Source organism: Geospiza fortis, unplaced genomic scaffold (genome assembly GCF_000277835.1).
Source record: "Geospiza fortis unplaced genomic scaffold, GeoFor_1.0 scaffold424, whole genome shotgun sequence".
Classification (NCBI taxonomy): Eukaryota; Metazoa; Chordata; class Aves; order Passeriformes; family Thraupidae; genus Geospiza; species Geospiza fortis.
In genome coordinates, this window is record NW_005054354.1 from 2,784,280 (window position 1) to 2,808,313 (window position 24,034).

Below are 24,034 nucleotides of genomic sequence, written 5' to 3' on the forward strand. Positions count from 1 at the left end.
GGATCAACCTGCTGAATTTGTTAGGGCTCCTTATGCACTTCCAGGAAACAATGTGCTCTGCTGGGCTCAGTCTCAAGTCCCCACATGCATAAAGCTCCTCCACACTCCTTGTAGCTACATTAATATGCTGTATGGGGTAGGGATTCTGCCCAGGAGTGCACTCCTTGCTTGAGTTATAACCACACTTCCAGCAGTGAACAAGTGAGTGTGCTTCTGCTTGAAGTTAAAAAGTTTCGGGTTGTGAGCAACACCAGCCTCAGGGAAGGGAGAGCTGTGCCTACACACAACTTTCCAGTGATAAAGTGAGGTATTCCAGCGATAAACACAGAGACACCTGTTTGCTCCCTGAATAATGTGACTTTGAGCTCAAAGTTGGCAGTGCTGGGGAGGATCAGCACATGGCTGAGCACAGCAGGTGGGGGCAGAGGAAGAAGTGGATGTGCTCCCCTTTTTGTCATGGATGGCTCCCAGAGCCCCAGAGGTGGCACTGCAACCACAGCTTGAACGAGGGATGGGCAAATGGAAATGTCAGGACAGAAGACCCTGCAGAGTTACCATAAGTATCTAGCAGCAAAGGACAGCCAGGGATGAGGACATAAGAGGTTCTCTTGGCATAGAAGGAAATCAGTGGGGAAACCAAGCTTCTTCTAGCAGGACTGAGCTTACACAGAAACCAGTGATGCCTGAGTAAGGACATCAGCATGAAAAACCCAGGTTATACAACTGAATAGGCTGAAATGTTGCAGGACTTAGCAGCTGTCTGCCAGATAAGGTGTCTGAGAGACAGCTGGTTCCATCAAGCCTGCAATGAGGGTCAGAGCATTGAGAGGAGGGAGGTGGCAATCAAGAGGATTAGCCCAATTCAGGGAATCTGAATTTTGAACTAAGAGTAATTTAAGGGAAGAAAATAGGAGCAAGAATGCTTAATAGGGTACTTTGGGAAGATGGACTATTTCACAAGACTCAAAGACAAATTCAGGATCCTTAAGTGGTGCTAGGGACAGATCTGTGAGTTGTCTTCTATAAGATACAGCCTGTGGACACCCATTCACCCAAAACTGTGGGTAGATATTGGCCATATTGGCCGTTGGTTTTTTTGCTGTGTAGGATGAGGGAAGTTGGGTCTTCTGGCAGCAAGGGGAGGAAGTGGGAGGTGGTGGGGTGGCCCAGCTCTGTGTATGTCATGGCTCCAGCATCCCTGAGGAGACACAATTTTTTGGGAGCCAAACTGAAGAAGGGGCATGGTGACTTTTTGGCAGGTGGGAACAGAGATGTACAGCACTCCTGCCTCAGGGCCTCAGCTGAGTCTCAGAGCTCTGACTGCTGGCAGGAACTCACTGAGGAGAAGGAGGCAGGAATCACAAACCCCTTATTGATTCCCTTTCTTTTCTGCAACCCATCCCCAGCACTAACCATATTTGAAAATACAGCTTCCAGGTTTCTTTTACAATGGCTAAAAAAAAAAAAATCTTAGCTCTAGAGAGAATTGTTTCGCCAGCCCTATTTTTCTCTGGCTTTGAATTTGCCATTGACGTTAATTAGGACTTCCTGAGCCTTGTTAGCCTGGCATTTTCCTTTGTTACTGAGAACAGTGAAGGTGACCTTGCTCAGTAGGTGGATTTTCTCAGCTCTGACAGTCTAATCATTAATGTCTTAGGAACAGAGGTAGGGATCTTACACAGGAAACTTGAGAAGAGCTATAAAAACATCATGTAGACAGCTGGCTGTGTCAGCTGGCATAGCTCCAATAATTCAAAAGTAGAGGTGTTTCTGATAAGTCATCTTGATCTCACAGAACACATGCTATTCAACACATATTTTTTGTTGCATAATAAGAGAACAACAAATATCTATCTGTGTAAGCTCAGTTGCAAGTGGTTGAACTGGCTATACTGAGAGTAATAACCAGCATTTAACAAACTCCATTTTATTATCCAGGAAAGTGGACCAGAACACTGATCTTTGGTGGGCTGGTTTTGAATGATGGCTTTAAAGCTATTTTGGTGGCTTCACGATACTCCCTATCTGTACAGTCACAAAATTGTAGAATCATGGACAACTCTAAGTAAAAGGCACTTCATGTATTCCAATTCCTTTCTCAAAGAAGGTCCAAACAGAGCAGGTTGCTCAGGGTCATGTCCAGTCAAGTTCTGAGGATCTCCAAGGATGGAGATGATACCACCTTGCTGGGCAACCTGGTCAATATTTGACCAGCCTCATGACAAAAAAACCCCACCAGCACGCTTAAAATATCAGTGAAAATCCTGAGAGAAAGGAAACCCAGGAATGGAATATCTGAGTTCTGCCTCTCCATACCAGGCAGCACCCCAAGACCCATGTAGGTAAGTATGCTTCAAGCTGCTCTGATTAGTCTAAGCTTCATTAACTGTACATACACTAAGATTAAAAGGACTATATAAACACAGGAAAACATTGTATTTGCTCATAGCAGCCTTTTTTAAACAGAGACTGTGCAAACAACATTCGTAATTCAGATGTGTCATCTGCCACAAGAAGCAAGAGTTTGACAACCGAAGAGTCACAAAGCACTGGCAAAAGCAGAGCTGTCCTTGGAGTCAGCTGCACCAGGAGCAGGCTGGACTCCCAGGGAAGGCACAGGAGGGCTGGTTCTGCTCCTGACCCGTTTGAACTGCACACTTCCACACCTCTACCACAGACTTCTAAACAGCCATATCCAGGGGAGTCCTGATCCTAGCAGTGCCTCTGAAGGTCACATAGGAATGACATACACAGCTTGCAGGTTTGCCACTAGCAGCTGCCACAAGCTACCAAAAAAGGCAGAATGTTAAGACTTCACAAAACCAAAGCTGAGCTGGAATATAAATATCAAATGAAACGCTTACATGTTGCTGAACATGCTGCCTACATCAGAAACACGAGACAAGAGCAGAAAGCCATGCAACGCGTTTGGCAGAAGCACGCAGACATTTCACAGCTCGTCCCTGGGTGCCATGCTCACACTTACGTTAGTCTGGGTCATACTACCTGAACTTGCTTTAAGCATTTCCATCATCTGTGAGGTAGGGAGGGAAAAACAGAATAGTTAAGGTATAATCAAGTGAGATCTTGCACATCATAGTATAATTTGTAAACATCTCTTTATTGGATGTAGTGTGGAGAGTGTAAATGGTTCAGGCTTCTACCTCAACTTATCCAGACAGGGAATTTCTGAAAGCCAGGTAAGTGATTCAATGGATTATAAAGGAGGAAGATGAAAAAAACTGGGATTAACAGAGGAAGAAATAGTGACAGAACATAAATAAACACATAAACAAGTAAATAATTTTGGTGTCAGTAAGATTAATTTTTCTGTTGTCATGTCAGAATCAAAACACTCAGTAATACCTTTTGATCAGTGAGCAATTTTAAACACTGTGTTAACCTGTCTGCTTCAAAAATATTTGAATAAAGATGCAAAATTAAAAAACAAATACCTACAAATCATTACAATGAATTAGACCAAAGATAAAACTGTATCAGTTCTCATCTCAATATGGAAAGATCTGTAGAAGTCTTTATTCTAGATGAGAAATTACATTAATAAAAATGATACATCAAGATTTTGTTGATACATTGCTCCTCAGTTTTGGTTATACTTCCAAAATCATAGGTACCATTTGAAAGACCCAGCCTGCCAAATCCTTTTATATGCACAAACCTTCCTATTGGCTTAAATGTTAAGGTTAGCCATGGACTGTGCTTTTAATTATGCGCCCACAGAAGCCTCCTCTGGTGAGATCTTGTGCCTATGCTACCCTGAAAGAGCCCAGGGGAACCTATCAGTACTTTGGATCTCAAAGTATCTTCAGTCATCTCCTGTAATTACTCCTGTAATTTGTTGTGAATTTACAGCACTTTGCACAGTGCATAGACCTTTCATGTCTGATGAGGGCAGACACTAGGTCACCTGAAAGCTGAAGGATTTGTATCAAGAAAAAAAAATACTTGCACATCTACACTTTACACTACTGTACAGCTAAAAATCCCTAACAAGATGGAGAAAACAATTATCTCCTGAGAGAGTGGCAATCAATTGGCCCAAACTTCTGCTGTTCAAAGGGAGCCTGAAAAGAGATACTAACATAGATAGAATCTGAGACATTATCTCAAAACAGTAATTTCTTAACTAAGAACACAGACCAATGGTTCCACTATCCTTGAAAACTGTTTTGAAAAGAATTTAAGGACTTTACTGTGGATTTAACAAATAAATCACATAGAGCCAAACTACCACCAGAGCTGTATTTTCTGGCTTGGCCTAATGTAGAAGAACTGCAAAATACAGTAGAGAAATTACATACAGTAGCTGGAAATATGTAAATGAATTGATTATGTGATTGGCATGGCCCTGCTGAAAATAATCAACATATTGACTTTTCTGAAGATTCATAATAGGCAGTAAGGAAAAAGAAAAATCTGTGTATGTGTATATGTACATTTTTTTGAAAAACGAATTTTATTTCTGTCTGTCTTGGAAGTTGTGATTTTGCATATTGGTACTGGAGTGCCTCCATTGGCTTATCTCTACCATTATTTCAGCAATGAAAAATAGAGCAAATAGAGGTGCTGAAGGGTACACTGGATGAGTACTGAGATACAAAGAAAGGCAGCTGTCTCATTTATAATGCTGGGGAAAAATGAGGTAAAGTATCTTATTAAGCAAGTAATAGGGATATCATTTTCCTATTCCCCTATTTTATTTTGGTCCTTTTGCACTGTGAGAGCAAATAATCAGGAATTTGTAGTGATGTACTCATGCTTGGCTCCCTGCCTCCTCTGGCACATCCTGGTGCAGTGGAACTGATGCTGTTTTGTGCAGATTAGGTGGCAGCCATTAAAATTCAGAAGCATGACACCAACTGGATACACTTGGGAAGTATCCTTGGAAAACCAAGTCTCCATTCAAGTATTGATGAAGGTTCCCAAGCACCTCATGCTCTCCCTTTCCCCAGACATTTGAGATTTCCCTGGGATCACCCAAGGATGTCCCAGCCTATCCAGCCCTGCAGGACACACAGTCTGTGTGCTGCCACCTCAGCACATGGGATGTGCAGTCCCTTCCTTGGAACATCATGGCATTCACATTCTCTGAACAGAGAGAGAGATAATTCTCTCTCACACGTTTTTTCCTGGAGAAGCACAGAGAGAAGAAAACAATTCTTATCCCTACTTGCTGCTCCTCCTCCTGTTGTTTTTGCACATGTGGAATGTGTTAGAAGGATTGTTTATCTGAAGCGAGTTCTTAATTGGACTCCAGTGATGGTTTATGTTTATATTAATTGGCCTATTGGGTCAAAGCTGTGTCCTGGCTGTCTGGAGACAGTCACGGGGTTTTCTTTAGTATCTATCTTTGTATAGTATAGTATAGTATAGTATAGTATAGTATAGTATAGTATAGTATAGTATAGTATAGTATAGTATAGTATAGTATAGTATAGTATAGTATAGTATAGTATAGTATAGTATAGTATAGTATAGTATAGATATCGATAAAGCAATTGTTCAGCATTCTGAATCAATGGAGTCAGATTCCAACCATTCCCTGATTGGGGGTCTCCTTGTTTACTACAGAACACCACAGAGGAGACTCAGAGGGACTTCTCTTTGCTAAGCCATGATGAAGCACGTGAGATATTGGCAGGCTTGTGGCCACCTGGGGATGTGCCCACATCCTTGTTTCAGCTGGGATCAGGAGGATGTTGCTGAAGTGAATTTCCCAGTTATTATGTTTGTTCCAGCTGCTAACAGGCAACTGTGGGGCCAAGCAGGAGGTTGGCTGGAATAGCATCATCTCTCCACCACACTGCTGGCACGGGCTTTGGGCCCCCAGCACAAGCTGTTTCCTCCTGCAGTGCTGCTCCTTTTGCTAATGTAGATGTTGCCTGACTGAATCCTGCTGACTTGATTGATTCTATGTAAATCAATGTGATTGTTTGTACGAACAAGGTTGATAGAACTGGTCCTGAGTGGCATTTACTCCACCATGCTCTTTGGCATATAAATCAGCTGTTTGGGGCAATGGTAACTGTTTTGTTACCACTGTGAATTTAGGGAAATCTGTTAAAAACAATAGAGAAAGTACATATTTGCAGTGAAACAACTGATATTAGCACTTGACTGGTCTCATTTAGAGGTATAGAGTAGCCTTGCTCTGGAGGTAGTTTAAAGAGATTCTTCTGTCTTTTGAAAGATCTGTGAAATAATCAAGTTCATACTTGATACATACATACATCAATGTATATGATACTTTCTTCCAAAGTATCCTATACATTGATGTGTTATGCATTTGGTTACATAGTTTTAAATCTGCATGTGGCTGTTGGTACCCAGTGATAAAATATTCTTTTAGCTTTTTTTAATGGTTACAGTAAAATTCTACATGATTTATACCACAAGTAGTAATTTTCGTCTAGAAATATTGATGACATCTTGCCTATGGCAATAAACAGGTTTTAATAGTACAGTAAAGCATGTCCTTTCTTCTTAATTAGTCTCCATTCATTAATCATGCAGATTATTTACAAAAAGCCTAACACAATAGAAAAGAACAATAACTAATGCAATGGCTGGATTCCCAGGATCACATGAAATTAATTTTTACTAAGCTAGTTGAGCCTCTATAATCTCAAGGTGTTTATGAAATAATAGGGACAAAGCTTTAGGTTAAGCATATTTAGTATAAAAATTAGTTGTTTAATTTTTTTTCTTAAGATTAAATTCTCCTATTTCTGAGGGAAAATTGAAGTGTTTGATGAGTTAAAGACACAGACATCTTGCAGTAAGATATAAGAAGCCTTGCCAGATCACTAAGAGAGACAATCTTTATGATGCTGAGATTTTGTAGCTTATAATTAAACATCATTTTTCAACCTCTGTACGCTGTATTTTATACATCACAGCAATTAGTGAAGCCTACAGGGCACATTTAGAAGAAGGCTTTCTGTCAGGAGCTGGTGGTGTAGTGACTCAGCGAGGCATCAGAAAGCTTTGCTTTGTGCACCTCCAGGGGGCTGGACCTGTCAGATTAATACAAGGGGCTATTTTTGTAACATCCAGAAAGTTTCTGCTGTACATCAAAGTGCACTAGCTGCTTATTTTAGATGACAGCAACTCTTAGGTTTGTCTTGAACAATGCAGTCTTTAGCACTTTTTTGGTATGTACTTCTCCAAAAAGAAAATTTCCTGTGAAGCATTTAGTTGAATAAGGGCTTCCCATTTGAGATCATCAGAGACATTTTCATCCTGTGCTTCAAACGTTCCAGTAAATTAACAGCCCATGTTCCAAAGGGAAGAGGCTGTCATGGCATGTTGGGGAGTACTCTGAGCATGGACATCTGGATTTGTGCCCTGCTCTTCAGCTGAGCTGGGCTTTGGTCCCAGGCAGTGCAAAGAGCCTCTTGAAAAGGGGCTCCTCAGTTGGTCTGGCTTTTTATTAATGCGTTAATTTTTTACTCCCAGCAGCTGAAATCTTACCCTCCTTCCCAGACACTCAGTTATTCCCATTCCTGAAACTAACTTGCCTGAAAGCTGCTCTTTTCCCTGTGGTCATTGATGAATGTGGCATGTATGGCCTTCCACAAGCAGAGGGGCTGTGAGTTACTTTCCTTGGCTGCTCTTAAATCTGCCCATGATGTTTGGAGAACTAGTCCTGAGCATTTTGCCCTGACTCGTGTCTCTTTCCTTGTGCCTGACCTAATGGGATCCTGACTTCTGAAGTGTGAAGCAGTGGAAGATGTGAGGTCACAGATGTGTCCTCAAGGTCAGAATCAAGAACTTTTGGCAAGTTCTAGAGAGATAGTAGCAATTACCTCTGAAACCAGGTAATTTCACCAAAGATGTCATCATTAACATTTGGCTTTAACAATGTGCCCTTTGTTTGTGTAAATCTCAGAAGGATGTTGTCAAAGGGATTGCCGTTAACTCTAATGGCAAAGTGAAGTGACTTGGGAAAGGTTAACACCAGAGTCAACAAAGGCACTGAAATTGGAACGAGCTTTTCTGAGCCATGGCCTGACTCAGCTCTCCTTGATCCTGCTGCTCCAACACCACTGGGGCTGCCCTCTCTGCTCCTTTTTGCTGTTGCCTTTTTGCGGTCCCTCCCAGCTGCCCATCCCTGCTCACCAGAGCACTTACCAAAGCCCCTTGGCTGGCCTGTGCTCCTGGGGCTCCCGTGGCAAAATGCAGCTGCAGCTGCACTTTTCTAAATGGGGATGGATTAACTGTGTGCTTAAAAGCTTTGCTGGATGGAGACCTGGACTCCAAAGCCAGACCCACCTTCATTGCTGGAGCCTGCAAGGAGGAGGGAAGAGAAGACATTCTCCTCCTTCTCACATGCTGACTGGGAAAGGGGTGAGCAAGAGAAGGAGAGAAAGCCATGACTTGGTTTTTGCAGTGAACTGCTGTCATCAGAGCACTGGGCAATGAGGCTCTGAGTACCTCCCAGAACCCAGAGCATCCTGGGGAGAATTAATAACAAAGCTGAGCTGAAAAGTAGTTCTATAGTATTTTTTAATAAAAACATTTGGAGAAAAGTTTTCCCCATCTGTGTTTGAAAAAAGAAACACCTAAAAACCCAACAACAATTTTCATGCAGGCAGCTATTAATAGCAGTGTAAATATTAGATTTATATGAGAATAACTTGTAATTATATTAACACTTACCCATATAAAAAACATTTTGGGTTTTTAGTAGGAACTTGCTATTACTGCTAATAATACTTTCATTTGAGTAGCTCTTTTGTCTGCAAAACATGTCAATGATTGTATGTAAATCACACAGTGTAGGGGTGCTGGAACCTCCCTTACCTAAGCTATTTAAAAGCACCCTATTGTGCCTTTTATTATAGGAACACAGCATTTAACATCCTATTGAAAATAAAAACCATTCTTACTTGTTTTCTCAACTGAAGCTTATTTCTACTGTTTTCTCAGAGAGGCAACAAAGTTTGGGCTTAATCTGTTTAAATGCACCTTCAATTTTCATCCCTTTATATTATTACCATAAATGCATTATTTTTTAAAAGTCTGTTCCTGAAGTTATTTCACCCATCAAAAAGGCTTGGTTTTGCTTCTGAGGTGTATGTCTTATATAGTAAACTTCCCTGTAGTATACAGGACAAAGATTTCTTTGCTGAATCACTACAGTCAACAGGAATTTCAATAGCTATATCTGTGGCAGTTGGGTGAGGTTTCTTTTAGTTTCTTTCTCTTTTAGGTTGCTGCTTTTGTTGTGGGTCTCCCTAGACTCAGCACAGCAGCATGAGCTGAGGGCTCTCAGCATGGCAGCTGTAAGAATCATTGATATTTTTTTTGTCAGTAGCAGAAACAGAAAAAAAACCCGTTTTCTGTCAGCCTTTTGAAAAGCAATTCTGAAAAAGTTAATTTCAGATCAGCAAAATACATGATTTGAGGGACATGGTATAAAAGTAGAAGAAAAAAAGCCTGGCATCACAAAGTGGAAGAATAAAGTATGGCAGCTATTCTCCCCTGACCTGGTGTTCAAAGGAAAAGATGTTCACTGAGGTCAAAACCCACTCTTGCACACGCAGAGATTTGAGCCAAAGCCCTTCTTTTACTAGAGATGTTCTCTAGCTCCAGCCAGAGGTCACCTGAAATAAGATGTTCTCCAGCTCTCCTGCTGTGACTATTTTACTTTTCATTGCAACTGTACAAATGTTCAGCAGTTAAGTAGAGCAGAGCACATATTTGAGTGAGTTTTCTGTCTGGTACAACCTATGGTTGAGACACAGCACCATCAGGTTTTAGCTTGGCAAAGGCCAGTGAAGCCATTTACATTGAATTAGATCACACTGAAAGAACAGGTTTCAGCCACATTCTCCAGAATGTCCTGGATGAGCAGCAGCAGCCCCGGAGCAGGGCTGTGGGGGCTCCTTTCTCCCAGGCAAGGGAGGGCTGTGACCACTATTGCTGAATTTGACACAAGTTCATGAAGAATTGTTTCGATCCAAAATTGCATTTTTTAAATAATAAAAGATGCTAATAATAAATATATATAATATAAAATATTATTAAGATATAATAAAAATAATTTTAAAAATACTGTTTCTTGTCACTGTCATATTTTATGAAAAATCCCTTCACCAGGATTTTTCTTCCAAGAAACTGAGAAGCCTCAGAAAAGAAATGCAAACGATAATTATCTGATTGCTTGGAATGTGGTTTGGAGGTTGCTTGCCAACAGATGCATCTTTGATTGGTTCCATGTGAATTGTTTTTACTTAATGACCAATCCCAGTCCAGCTGTGTCAGGACTCTGGTCAGTCACAAGATTTTATTACTCATTCTTGTCTAGCCTTCTGACGTCTTCTTTCTCTTTCTTTAGTATAGTTTTGGTATATATTTTCTTTTAATATAATATCATATAATATAATAAAATAATAAATCAGCCTTCTGAGAACTTGCAGTCAATTCTCATCTCTCACCTTGTCCTGGGGACCCTCACACAACACTGCAACAATTGGTGGCCACAGTTTCTAAATGCTGCTCACCCCTTCTGAACATCAACCATGCACATTGAAAATCCCACTTTCTGTGACAGCCCATGCATGTGATCTTTACCTGCACACATAGGAGAGGTGCTGGTGAATCCTTGTGATCACTCAGCTCAAGGAAAGACAATAATGTGATCTCAGCTAATTTCCTTCAATTCCTGGTCTCTCTGTCCGACAGCCCTAACCTGAAGGATCTGCACACTGATGTTACTTTACTAATCTCACTGGTTTAGACTTGAAAGTCCCAAGGTAGTATGCCAGCTCTCTTGCACACATTATTATTTTTGTATCTAAATCTTCTTTAAATATTGGGCAGATTCTCTTTTCATAGCTGAGTAGTTACTTCAGTAAGTGTGGCAGTTGATTTACAGTTGGTACTGTGTGCACTTTCTGTAGTGAAGCATAAAATTGAAAAGCTTATGTCAAATTCATTCATACATGGACACGCTCAAGAACAAATTAATTTTAAAGCACTCACAGGGTGTATAATGTTTCTATGTCATGCTTTACAAATCTATAAAGTAATTTATAACATAAAGCCTACTTTGGAAGAGAGCTGTAGTAGAGCAGATAGCAGAGTGATTTCAATCTAAAATATCCCAGTGCTACACTCCCCCAGATAATCTGCAATTCAGATCTGATAGGAACCCTGAGTAATCAGTTTCTAAAGCAAAATTATTATACAAGAAAAGGCTCTCAGTGCAATGTCCTCTTGCAAAACCAGGCTATTCTAGGACAAATTAGGTTTTCTAACCATCAGTATGCAGTACACTAGATAAGGTGTCAGATTCAGATCGCAAACTAGTACAAATCGGAAATCACAGCCATGAAGGATCAAGGTAAACTCTTAAAGGTGCATATTGGATAAATCTCATGTGTAACTATAATGCCAGGGCCCCTGTAATGAACATCAAGGGAGTTTTCAGCCCATGAGAACAGATGCCTTCAAGCTGGCACTGCTGTTGTAGTCCTTCCCTTCTGGATGGCACAGCCCATGGAGGACACCTCTGCACAGGGTGAGTGTCTTCCCTGTGCCATTCCAGCACAGGCTCTTTGAACATCCTTCCAGTGGTTTCTATTTTGGACCACCATCAGATTCTTTCTGCTTTCTTTGGCAGAAGCTGGAGCTGCCAGCTCTGTTTGACACCAGCCTCGCTGCATGGACCAAGGGACCCAGAAATCAAGAGAAGAGCCCCTCTCTCTGATCACAGCCAAGCTCCTTGTCTGCTTGCAGCAAAGTCATACCTGTAAATTCCCCCACACTGAGCACTTATCATTAGCAAGTGTGGTAGGCAATCAGAAACATTCAGAGACAGTCACCCAAACTCAGCCCCAGGATGAGCAGCTACAGCTGCCCTCAAATTGCAGACTTGCACAGACAGGAATGAATGCTGAGTCTAAAGAGCTGCCAGAAGCCAGCTGTGTCACAGCTACTCCTGCTCCCTCCTTGCTTTTTTTTCCAGGGGCATGCCTGCTCTCTGCAAGCAGCAACTTAATACACTAAGAGTGCAAGGAGTGAAATATACAGCAATGACTGTGGGCTGCTGGCGTGCTCCTCTTCCCACTATTCATCCCACTTGGCATGTGTGTTGCACCTGGGTAGCTAACTCTGTAATTTGGACACAAGTAGTGTGTTCCCTCATCTCCTCAGGAGAAATAGAGATATAATCAGAATTTAGAGTGGCTTCTAAAAGGTGCATATTTCAAAGGTAAAATTGCAACATAAAGCATTCAGAGAAACTATAGCCCAAGTACCTCCTGTGTGCAGAAGAGGGAAGGAAAATATCATTCTTTGTAACAGCCAGTGGAGGCAGACAAAAGGGTCTAGCTCAAAGCAGCTGTTCCTACTCCTTGCATCAGAGGGAGGAAGCCCTAGTTGCAGTCCCCTCATGCAGTGAACTTTGAGGTATTTATAAAAAGTGGAACAGCTTCCACAGTGCAGGGCAGTAAAGGTCACCCCAGCACAGGTGGGCTGGTAACCAGTCAGTACAGCACAGCCACAGCAATGAGGAAAGAAACCCTGGCCATGGGGCAATGGGACCATCCTTCAACACAAACATGCAGGCTGGGGTCACCGTGGAGCTGGGTGGGGGGATGGTCACACAGGATGGAAGAGCTGAGCCTCACCCTTGCCTTCTGCTAAATGCTGGGACCCCATTTCTGAAAAATACCTAGTGACATTGGGTGCATTGAACTCCTCAGCACGGGAATTGGTTTTGTTGGACATTCTCTTCCTGAAAGTTGGCTCAAACCAGGTCCCCCAAAAGTCCTTTTGAGAAGATTGACCTCTGCCAGTCTCGTATACTGCATTCCTCCTCACAGCCACCACATTGCTGACAGAATGGGGAGAAAGAAAGGTCCTTATTCCAGCAGGAAAGGCTGGAAAAGGAAGAGCTATTAGTCTGAAATTCTGCTATTAAAGAGGAAGATTTCAAAGGAACCCAAAAAAAAATTGCATCCAGCTCAGTGGGAATGCCTTAGGTATAGACTTCACCTATTTCTTTTCAGCGAGCCAGTTAGTTCTGCAACTTTAACAACTGCTTTAAACAAAAGGATTCCTAAAATATGCTTTATCATCAGAAGGCAGTGGCTGACAGCCAGCAAGCACAAAGAGCAGTGGGGTGCTGGATGAGCCCTGCCCAGGCCCCAGTGCAGTGGGGAGGCAGCTGCAGGAGTGCCGGGCTGGGGGCTGTGCCATTTGCTGAGTGCTTTGCACACCCCTGTTGCAGTCAATAATAAATACCTGCAATGTTAATAATTTGCACTGGAATGCTCTGTGACTACTTTCTGCCTCAGGTTGCACTTTTTTCTTTAAAGTTTCAGCACAGCAGTTCAGCAGTTTTTGAGAACCTGTGTCATTGCCTTAGGAGTTCCTGACTCCAAGAGGAGACAAAATTCATCAGTTTTCCTGTGGCTGTCATAGTAGTACTGAAATATTAAATAAAGGGTATTTGGATTGAGTTTTTTTGATTTTGATTGTGAAAATCAGTCATAAAATCCTTGACAATTAGCTATCAGTGTAGACCTATCCCACCATTCCTTTGCAGATGCAGAGTGTTAGATCCACAAAGTGGTGCTAGCATGAAGCCATGATGCTGCAGCACCCACCTTTCAGGGATCCAGCCCTCCCAGAGCAGTCACAAAGCAGGATGTATGTAGGGAGCTTGCAGCTTGAGGAAAAAGATGGGTTCCTAAGCTTGGGATCCAGAAAAGCCAATATAATGCAGAAAAACTGCCTGTGATAGAGGCCAGGAGGCATTTGAAATGAAAGACTGCTGAGCTCTGCATGGAACACAGAGGAAATGCTCAGCTTTCCTGGTGGGTGGAGAGCTTCTACTCAAGAGCATTTCTATGGACCCCTGCTGTTTCCTACTCTTGTATTCCAAGAAGACAGTTATTGTTTGGCCTCCCTTCTACTGCATTAAATCTTTCCAGGTGGCTGTCACAATGAAAAGTCTGCTGGGACTGCCCTGGACACCTCTGCAATGCCAGGAGGGGATGAAGTCTTGATCTTGTCTGTGGTGGGTATTCATTCCTAGCCAAGATTGTCTCCTTTGACAATGTGCTGTCTACGATTTTGGGGAGGAGGGAACACTCCCCAGAGATCACCAAGTCTCCTGTCCATGTCTAAATAAAAATCTCCTACAGATAGGTCCTCTCTCTGTGTGGACAAGAGAATTATTGAGTAAATGCCTTTATAAATGCCAGAAAAATGCTGATTAACAAATTACATTTGTTTCTCTCAAACACTGCCATCACTTTCTCAATGAATTGATGTGAAAGGGTTTCTCTCTTGAGCTGGCTTTGTAACTGTGCTGCTAAGGAGGCAGGTAGGGTGCCAGGGTAAATAAGCTTGTGCAGGGCTCTTGGAGATTATGGCTGGAGGCTGCCTCCAGCTGCCAAACTAACACAGTGAGAGTGAAGCCTGCAGTGTAGACAAACATTCTGCTACTGCCCCAGATTTCAAGTTAGCTTACATAAAATGTGGATTTCTACAATTTGTGTGCAATATAAAAGATTTTCTAAGGTATTTGACTTGATATTCCAGGGCATAACACAAGCACTACATAGGTTTAATAAAGCACATAGGAAACAAAAATAAAGAACTGCTTTCCCTGAGCACCATATGGCAATAAGCCATCATTATTAAACATGGGGTACCTTAGGGATGTACAGAGATTGTTCCTAGACCTAAAAATGCTCATCAGCAGTGCAGATGCTACACTGGATCGTGGCTGATAAAATCTGCAGCTTGCACAAGAATCGATGTTATGTTTAAAAGATGAAGAGGAGGCAGCAATATAAGACCTGTTGCTTGGTCAGACAAATCCACTGCTTTTAAGTACAGCCAAATAGAGAGTTAAACTCACAGAAGAAGAAATACTAGCTGCTCTAGTTAAGTGCTGTTTTTTCTCTAAAGGCTTTAGAGGCCAAAGAAGAAGACAAAAACTCAAGTCCTCTAATAACTCAGAAGGCTAATGAGACCTTGACTGGCTGAACAGGGGATGCTGAGATGGAGGCAGGAGCTGAGGCTAACAGTGCTATCTGTGGTCTTAGTATCCACTGAGGATGCTGAAAAACTGGGAGAGAGGCAGAGAAGAACTGCAAAAGGGGACAAGGACTACAGAAAGCACCTAATGGGGAGAGAGAGGTTTAGAAAGCACTGTCTGTCTAGCTTATCAAAAAGATTGAAAAGTCTTGATTACGGAGAAAAACTCTTCACGGAGGAAAATGAGCTCTTTATTTTGGTGGAAAAGGATGAATGCTTAAAAGCTGAAGCCAAATATACCTGGAGTGGAAATTAGGCAAAACATGTTAATAATGAGGGTTTAAAACAAGCTGCTGAGAGAAGACAAGGAGTCTGCAGTGCTTGATGAAGATGTCTCAATGCTTTTCTGAGACAATTTTCTTGAATACATGCTACGTTTCAGTCCATCCCCACAGGGGCACAAATGGGTGATATTTTAAGAGTGGTGTTAAAATCCAGTTGTCTTTTCCATCTTCAAGCTCTGGGACCTTGTATCTGGAGGCACACAGGGGTGTACATGCCACCTGGGGTCTTGCAGGGAGAAGAGGCCCCTCCTTGCTCTTTCTCCCCTTCCAGCAGGAGAGTCATGCCAAGAAGCAACATTGGCATGCAGTCCTAAAGCCTGGCTGGCTGCATTTCCAAAATGCCTTGCAGAACAATGAACCCCTGGCTTGTCTGTCCCCATTGAAGCTATTCCCAGAGCAGAGGCACAGCAGGGCATTGCAGGGTGACCACATCAGCTCGCACCTGTCCTGGGCAGGATGGGTGGCTCGGGGCACTGAGCCAGGCTGACACAACTCCAGTGGGTGCTGCCTTCAGCTGGGGGTTCATTCAAGAGAACAGCCTGTGTTCTCATTCTGAGAGAGTTTCCTACCTGAAACTCAATACATTTTCTTCACTAAAATAAATATCCTCACTCTGTTTTCTCTCTCTCTTTATCTTCCAGAGATAAACAATTATTTTTTCCCCAGTGGAGCACCAACATCCTTCAAATGCGTATTAGAGAGCTTCACCCTCACTTAGTTGGTGAGCTCACTTGTGCAAATTCTGTGCATCAGTCCTGCAGCCTGGACTAGAAATGCTGTGCTGCGGCTCTGCCTTTGCACCCAGCAAATTGTTCCCAGCCTGTTTAGAATATTCACTAGATGGTGGGATTGAACTCAACAGGGCTAAGAGGCTCAAAATAAGGTGGGTATGATTTCACCTGTAGCAAAACAATAATCCCCACCTTCTTTGAAGCTCATTGTAGCTACTTTTTACTCCTTTAAGTTGTCAGTCTCATGGCAAGAAGCTGGCAAAAAATTAACTCCCACACTTGGCTTTGCAACAGGAAAGTGAGTGCGTCATGCAATGATGTTTCAGGCTTTCATCAATTTATCTTTGACAAAATACAGCTCTTCAGAGAGAGATCAAGGCTGGGAAATAAAAGACAATGCTGACATTCTGTCCTGGTACTTCTAGACTTTTTTAGCACGGGGAGTCGTTTACTCAGCATTTAAAGAAATTGTCAAATCTTTGTATACTTACTAGAGAAGAGTGAAAGTCTGAACAGTGGTAGCAGTGGTGGAGCAGCCCAGGGAGACAAAAGATATGTGGACTGAGCCTGAACGTGCAGTGCCTTGTGTTAACACAGATTCCATGTCTGGGACCCTTGGGTACTCAGCCCTTAGAGGGAGTAACTTTCCTCCAGCTTCTGAATCGTTCCCAGACAGGAATATCCACTGACAAGCAGCAGATCATCACTGCTCAGCAGGCAACTGCCTGATCTCATGGGGAACAGTCAGAAATTTAAGATCCTGCTCTTTTCCCAGCCCATGCTCATTCCAGCAGGACCTCACACATATTTTCTTCTTGTGACTTTCTAGGGAAAGCGGTTGAGTTACAAGGGACAAAGCTGTTTCTTGAGAAATATAACTCCTTAATGTGTGGTTAAGCACAGAAATATTTCCTGATTTATTTGTTTGTTTTTAAGGATGTAGAGAGGGGTAATAAACAGGAAAATTATTGTGTCAGTGATGTGTTTTCAGAAGGATGAAGAATGAGTTATTTAATGGAAAATTGAAAGATGTGATTGCACTCTGTCATGAGCATTTACAAGTTTGGCCGTGGTATAATCCATTGACATTTTTAGAATTCTCCTAACTTAATAGTCAGAAAGGAGGTGCAAATTAGACATAAAGCCCACATTCACAGTCTTTGGAATTAAAAGCATAGAATTCTGACTTGTAGAGATAAGCATTTAAATTAGCTGATTTAACAACTATTAAAAAACAACTTGCTAACTTGAAAAATAAAGAAATCAAGAAAGAAATCAGGATAAAATATTTGGAATTGCCAAAGACTAATGGAGAAGTGGAAATTAATGACAATTACAAAAAAAATCAAATCCAAATCCCAAAGGTTTTCTCAGAAAAGTACCTTCTAGAGCAACCACACCACAGTAGAGGAAAGAAGAACTTATGAAGACATTAATCAAGTCATGAGTGAAAAGAAAATGAGATGCTCCAGGGCACAAAGATGACAGGAAGCATATCTGTGGCAATAAGGGATGATGGAAATCACACAGAGGGAAATATAACAAAGTATACATGAGGAGAGGATGCAAGCACTGCAGAACACCTACTCTGACAATACAGTCTTTTGCTCTCACTAAAAGCAAAAATCAATAAACTCTGTGTAGGAAGAAAAGCTTATTAAATCATTGACTGTCCAAGTAGATATTCCTGTTGGCAAACACATTGCTCTGTGTGATGGATGGACACCAGGGTCAGGAGGTCATTCACTGAAGTGATCAGGCTTCATAAAATCCAGATTTGCAAACAGCTGGGGCAGCAGAGGCTCAGTGCAGTTACTGCTGTTGAGTGATTTCCATGTGCTGCAACACTGCAAGCTCCTCCTTGGGCCAGTGGGAGGGTTTCAATGAAGAAGTGGAGGCAGTCCCACAGCTCTGGCCCTGGGCAGGCTCCTGGTGTGGCTGCCCATGGCTGGGCATGCTGCAGTGCCTGCCTCTGCAGCATGCAGATTCAGAGCAGCCACGGGGCTCAGCTCTGAATCACCAGCGCTGTGGTTCTCTCCTTCCCCCTGCTTGCCCAACATGGAACCTGGTGGTACAAGTGGGATGAAACCCTAACACTGTAATTCCTTGTGTGGAAATGTGTCCTACCCCACCACCTTGAATCCTGGATCACAAGGGTTTAGCTTGGAATGGACCTTCAAAGATCACCAGCGCCGTGGGCAGGGGCACCAAGCTGCTGAAGGTCACCCTACATTCGGCACACAGCAAAGCAACCATAAAATGCCTCCTTTCAAGCTACCCTGTGTTCCTCCCACTGTCTAGCAGCAAGCTGTAGCTTCATTCAATTTTAGCTCTCCCTGTTGCCTATTTATATTACAGGTGGGTCTCTCATCCATCAGCATCAGCCCATTTCCTCCTTACACCCCCTGCCCCACTCCTACACCCCCAACCCTCAGCATTACTGACCCCTTTGTGCAAGGGGAAACACACAGAGCTCACTCAGTCACCTGTTGAGAGAGAGCTTCCTAGGCTGACTATATGATGCTTTTATCCCCAATCATCTTGTTCTGTTTATGCTGAATAATAAGTTTTGCACCTTGAAGACTTGCTCCAGAGAGTGAAGGGGGGAGAGAAGAAGCAGCAGTTTGTTTTCAGACACTGCACTCACTCCTCCACATTCCTGATCCTGGACTGCGCTGTCTGAGGATGGACAGGCAGAGGGGACAGAGCTTTCCTTTGTTTTAGTTAGTTTAGCTAGCTGAGGCAAAGAAGTTCTCTGGACTGTGGCTTTTTTCTTCCCTTTTTCTTTGGACCTGTTCAGCCCTGCTCTGGCCTGAACACCAGCAGAGCACCAGCAGCTGCACCTGTGGCCCACCAGGCCGGGCCTGGGCCGCGGCATTTCCAGCACTGAGGGACTGATCAGAGACTGAGTGAGCTGAGCTGCAGCCCAGGGAGGGGACTTTCTGAGCCTGTCATCTCTTTTGGAGCAGCAAGGGGTTTTATTGTTTAATATTGTTTAGGTTTTATTGTTTAATAAACAGGTTTTTTCCCACTTTTCTCCAAGGTTGTGGGGAGGGGCCAATTGAATCTGCTTTTCTAGAGGAGCCCTTTGGGGGTTCTCTCCCAAATCTGCCCCGAACCAGGACAGAGATGCAAAGGAAAGGAGCTTTCAAGGGAGAGCACTGCACTGTAAACTTCAGGGATGTGCATTTCGTCCCTAACTGTGCAGCTGAGCAGACAAACCTGGAGCACAAAGAAACCATGGTTCTACAGGACCAGGTCACAAAGCCAGTGCCCAACCTCCTTTCTTCTGTAGTACCTTCTTCTAACCCAAGGTGACTCTAAGGAAGCTCAAACACATTTCCAGGTACACCTCAGAGCCTTGTGCACAGTGGGCTGGATTTTGGTGAAGATATGAGATCCAGAGATGACAGTCACAGAAATGTCACAGACCCTTCCATAGTTCCCCCCCTCCTCTGCATGTCCTCCTCCTCCAGTAAGATTTCTGTTCCATACAATGCAAAGCATTTGCATTTCATTAAGTACTTATTCCTTTAAATAATGCCTCATTATACCTTTATTTTTAGGTTAGGTATTTCTTTAATTTCTAAGCATACTAATTATGTTTTTGTTTTGGAGGGAAGATGGGCATGCCTTGAAGCTTGGGAATGCTCATTTTAGACCAGTGTGCAAGCAGCCTTTGAGGTCAGGCTGTGAGTGTCCATAAATCCCCACAATCCTAACACTGTGTGTTTACTGCTGTGGATTGGGATCTACCCAATTTGACCTTGATGAGCCAACTGTTTTCCTGTCCTTTTTTAGAGTTTCAGGCTGGAGAAATTTCAAAGTGGGTTTTTCCTTTTCCTGGAATACAAAGTGCTGTATCAGGCTGGTGAACACTTGGGGCTACTTCTGCTTCAATTCAGTCTGAGGAATGACAGGGGATCGAAATAAGCATTGGCCCTTTGGTTATTAAAAATTTATTTTGAGATGTTTTCTCCATCCCAAATTCACAACAAGAAAATCTTGTTGTTTGTTTCTTGCAAATTGTGGAGAATTTTTACATTCTAGTGCATTTTCTCCTGAATGCTAACATATGAGAATAAGACCAAAATTATTATGTAATAGAATAATAGAATACACACATAAAGATAACCTTGAGGTGTCTAAACTTTCTGCATATTCTTCTGGACTGCTGATAGCTTTTGTATGTGAATATATTAAAAACAAGGGGAAAAAAGAACAAAATTGAAATGTAAATATTTTTGTCTGGAAAAGAAAAATAATTTGCATCAATAAATCAGTCATGATTTGTAAACACTCTTTGTTTGCCACTATCAACAATAATCTATCTGCAAGGAATGAATTTCTGACCTTAAGTAGCTAACTTACAATCTAACCTTACCACAGCTGACACTATTCAAATAAGTTGGAGCTTAGCAAAACTCTTTCTTCTTCAGTAACAATTTTTTCCTCTAATAGACAGTAAAGCTTGATTTTATTTTACTGTGCTCAGACAGCATCATCCCCTTGATATTATGTTTATTTAGCAAGATAAATGAACGTTTTCATTTTTTTTCTTCTGGAAAAAATACATTTGCAGAAAAGAGAAAATCAGAAAAGCATATAACATGGTTGGCAGGAACCAATGATGTGAAAAAAATGTTTCCACTTACTATTTTTTTATTTCTTTGCCTTTTTGGCAATGTTTAGAAGCCATGCTATCTATGATCCATGCGTGTGACACACTCATGGAGCCCTGAAAACCCATGAAAAGCAGAAGGTCAGCAGTGGGCTGTCTCCTCTGTCAGGCAGCCTTGACAGGGTGAGCTGTTTGATGTCATGATCCCTTGCTCAAGTGCCCAATTTCTGTGGGAGAATTCAACCACTTGTGGCTTGTGACAAGAGCCACATACTGAGGAAACACATGACATGCAGAGGGGTGCCTGGGAACCTTGTCTGAGGTAGCCTGCAGAAACCAAACCAAGGGCCAGACATGCAGTTAAGGAACTTATTTGGATATGTAACCAAGATGCACAAAATTAATCTACAAGTTACTCAGATACCAGAAATTTTAAGATTATTTGTGCCCTGACACAGGTTAAATCAACTACAGCTGTATTGAACTGCTTTCACTAGTAGGTCAAATATATAATGGGGGCATTTTCTATGAAATTCAATTGACATGATGCCAAGGAGGAAGTTTGCCTTGTAAAGTTACAGGAGGCTTAACCATTTAGACTTCTCTCTGGTCTAGTTATAGAACATTTAATAAATGGCATGATCTTTGAAGAAATTGAAGAACCCTTGAAGAAATTTTACTGGGGTTCTCAGGAACTAAAAAGGGCAATAATCTGGTTTTAATGCAATCAGTGCAATCCCACAGATGGAACTGGTCTGGTTGTAGCCTGGTGTAATCACTGCCACCTATCCAAAGTGAGGGACGACAGTAGGCCAGTGGAGAAAGAAGTTCTTCAGACATTTTCTTTGCAGAAATACTGTATGGAAATAGTTTGAACTATCAATCCCAGAATGACAGATTAATCTAATTTTGGGGGAAAAGCAGAGGTGACACTGATGGATGAATGGCGGTAGGAGGGGCTGAGAGCAGCCATGGTGTTAATCCTATTGCTGCATCCAGGAAAGGACCTCATCCTCCAGCTCTGATGACTCAGCAGAGGGCAGATATTTAAGGAAAGGTCTGACTCTGTTTACTTGGAAAATTGTCTGTGGGAATTTATTCTGCATGAGGGATGCAGGACAGAGCCCTTGGTTATGGCTGCAAGGTGTTACAGCTCCCCTGCTCCCTCTCCTGCCCCTGGAAAACCCCATAGCAAACAGGAATCCCCAAACAAAGAGCTACATTTCTCATTTGAAGATCTGCCAATTGAAACTCCATTTTCCAATTTTCTTTGGAGCAATATATTATCAGAGGTATTTGATGCCCAGTTTAACTTGGTTTCCACACGTCATTATGTTTATGAAATGCCTTTCTTTCAGTGAGGCAGACGCAATCACAAGATCTTGCTCTTTGCCTTAATTTCCAATTATTTGTCACATTTGTTTTTCCAAATCCTGGCCAGACTTCTAAACATACTTAATAATTTGCAGTTTTCAGTGCCTATTGGCTTTGCCTGAAAGTCTAACTTTTTTCTTCAGCTCATTGTGAGGCCTGTAGGGGAAAAGACTGAAAACTGCAAAGGTCAAAAGGCGTTTCGGATTAAGGTTTATGTTGTGCTGTTATTTGAGTAAACAAAGGTAAATTCCAGCAGGAGGGATGAATTTACATCACATACAGTGTGTATTGACTGTGGTGCAGTAGAGCTGGAATGGAAATCTTTTCCCATTGTGAGGCAGACTGAGCAGGAGTGATGTGAGAGAATGTGGAGGAAGATTTACCAGAGGGTGCTGGGATGGGTAATGAACAGCACAGAGAGGAGCAGCAGGAAAACACCATTAGCAGAGATTACTGCAGCACACAGAGCCTTTGCACACCCTGCCAGGGCAGGTTTTCATGCTGGTGCCTGGGGTTATGTCTATAGCAGTGTATGAAAACAGACCCCATGTTCTCCTCTCTAGTCCTGAGGGCAAGAGGCACAGCATGGCAGCTCCAATCCTTGCCTCCCCAGCCTTGCCTTAACTGGGGGCACCTAACATGCATCTCCTGAAGGACAGGCTGACTCCACACTCTGCTCTCCCTGACAAATGCTGACTGCATCTCCCTTGTGATGAGAGCTTGTGCTCAGGTGTCTTTGGGGTGCCAGTCCCACCTGAACTGCGCTGGTGCCTGTGCTGTTGTTGGCCACTCTGCTGCAGAAGAGACAGCCTGAGGATGAAAGGCAAAGCCAAATAAAGAGATGTCTATGTCACAGCTACCTGATAAAGTGACTGCAGCTTGTAATCAAGGATATATGGGGATAGCTGTGGCCTATTTGCTACTTAGTGAGGCTTGCAGCAGTAGTAGGTGCAATGATGTAGGCATCATTCATCTGTATTTTCCAGCCTCCAAATGCATTTATTTATGGATACATTTAGCAAGTGCTACTCCTTCTCTATTGCCCTGCCTTTACAAGCCTTGTAAGGCCTTGAAGCTAACTCCGGACCTTCTGCATGGAGTTTGCTTGCATCTCTGCTTGGATCAAACAGAGAGAGAAGCAGGGCTGACCCTGCGGGATGTGTGAAGTGTTGGCCAAGAGGGATAGAGCTGTAATGAGTCTGATGGTGTGATGTGCCTGAAACCAGTGTATGGGCTCCATGTCTGTACCATGTCAGATACTGCTGTCTCAGCCTTGCCTGAACTTGTGGGGGATGTACCTTAGTCACCCTGAGAAAAATACAGGATAACTTCTGAAGCTCATTAAAATGTAATGGAATGGTGAGAAACGAGGAGGAAAAATGAGCAGCTTTTTGAACAGAGCAGTCCTGCTGTTCAGGAAAGCAAAAAGTAAGGCCCAGAATGGAGTGGGACATACATACAGGGAAACACCGACACTGATATTTAAAAATAACTGCATGGAATGAATGGAGAATGAAACTACAAAATGAACCACAAACAGAACAAATTTACATGAGGCTGAACAAAACCATGGAAGTTAACTCACTATCTTTATCTTGTGTGAAGGTTTTATTGTGCCTTTAGGATAAAAAGGAGCTTGAAAGGATTATATATCTCATGAAACACATCTGCTGAGCTTCTAATGGTTATGCTGTGGATAGAAGGCATTGCTTATCAAAGCCTAAAAAATGTTCTCCCTTTCACGTATAAACAGGAGCCATAAAGTCTGGGAGTGGGATTTCCCAAAGCAGGCTCATGCCAGAAAAACACCTACTTATTCACTCCTGACAGGACTGGGAACTTATGACTAATTCTGCATCAATTATGCTGCTGATCTGCTGTTAATCTATACACAATCCTGTCAGTGCATTAATACCCCTTCCTGCATAGACACAAATAAAGCA

General features: G+C 42.5%; 1 protein-coding gene across 1 annotated transcript in view; it reads right to left on the reverse strand.

The window, feature by feature from the left end:
• Nucleotides 1-24,034, reverse strand: part of LHFPL3 (LHFPL tetraspan subfamily member 3) — a 232,608-nt gene that overhangs the window by 30,263 nt on the left and 178,311 nt on the right. Inside the window, exon 3 of the mRNA XM_014308022.1 lies at nt 2,987-3,034. Coding sequence (XP_014163497.1) covers nt 3,018-3,034 — 17 coding nt within the window. The 3' untranslated portion in view covers nt 2,987-3,017. The remainder of the gene's footprint in view (nt 1-2,986; nt 3,035-24,034) is intronic.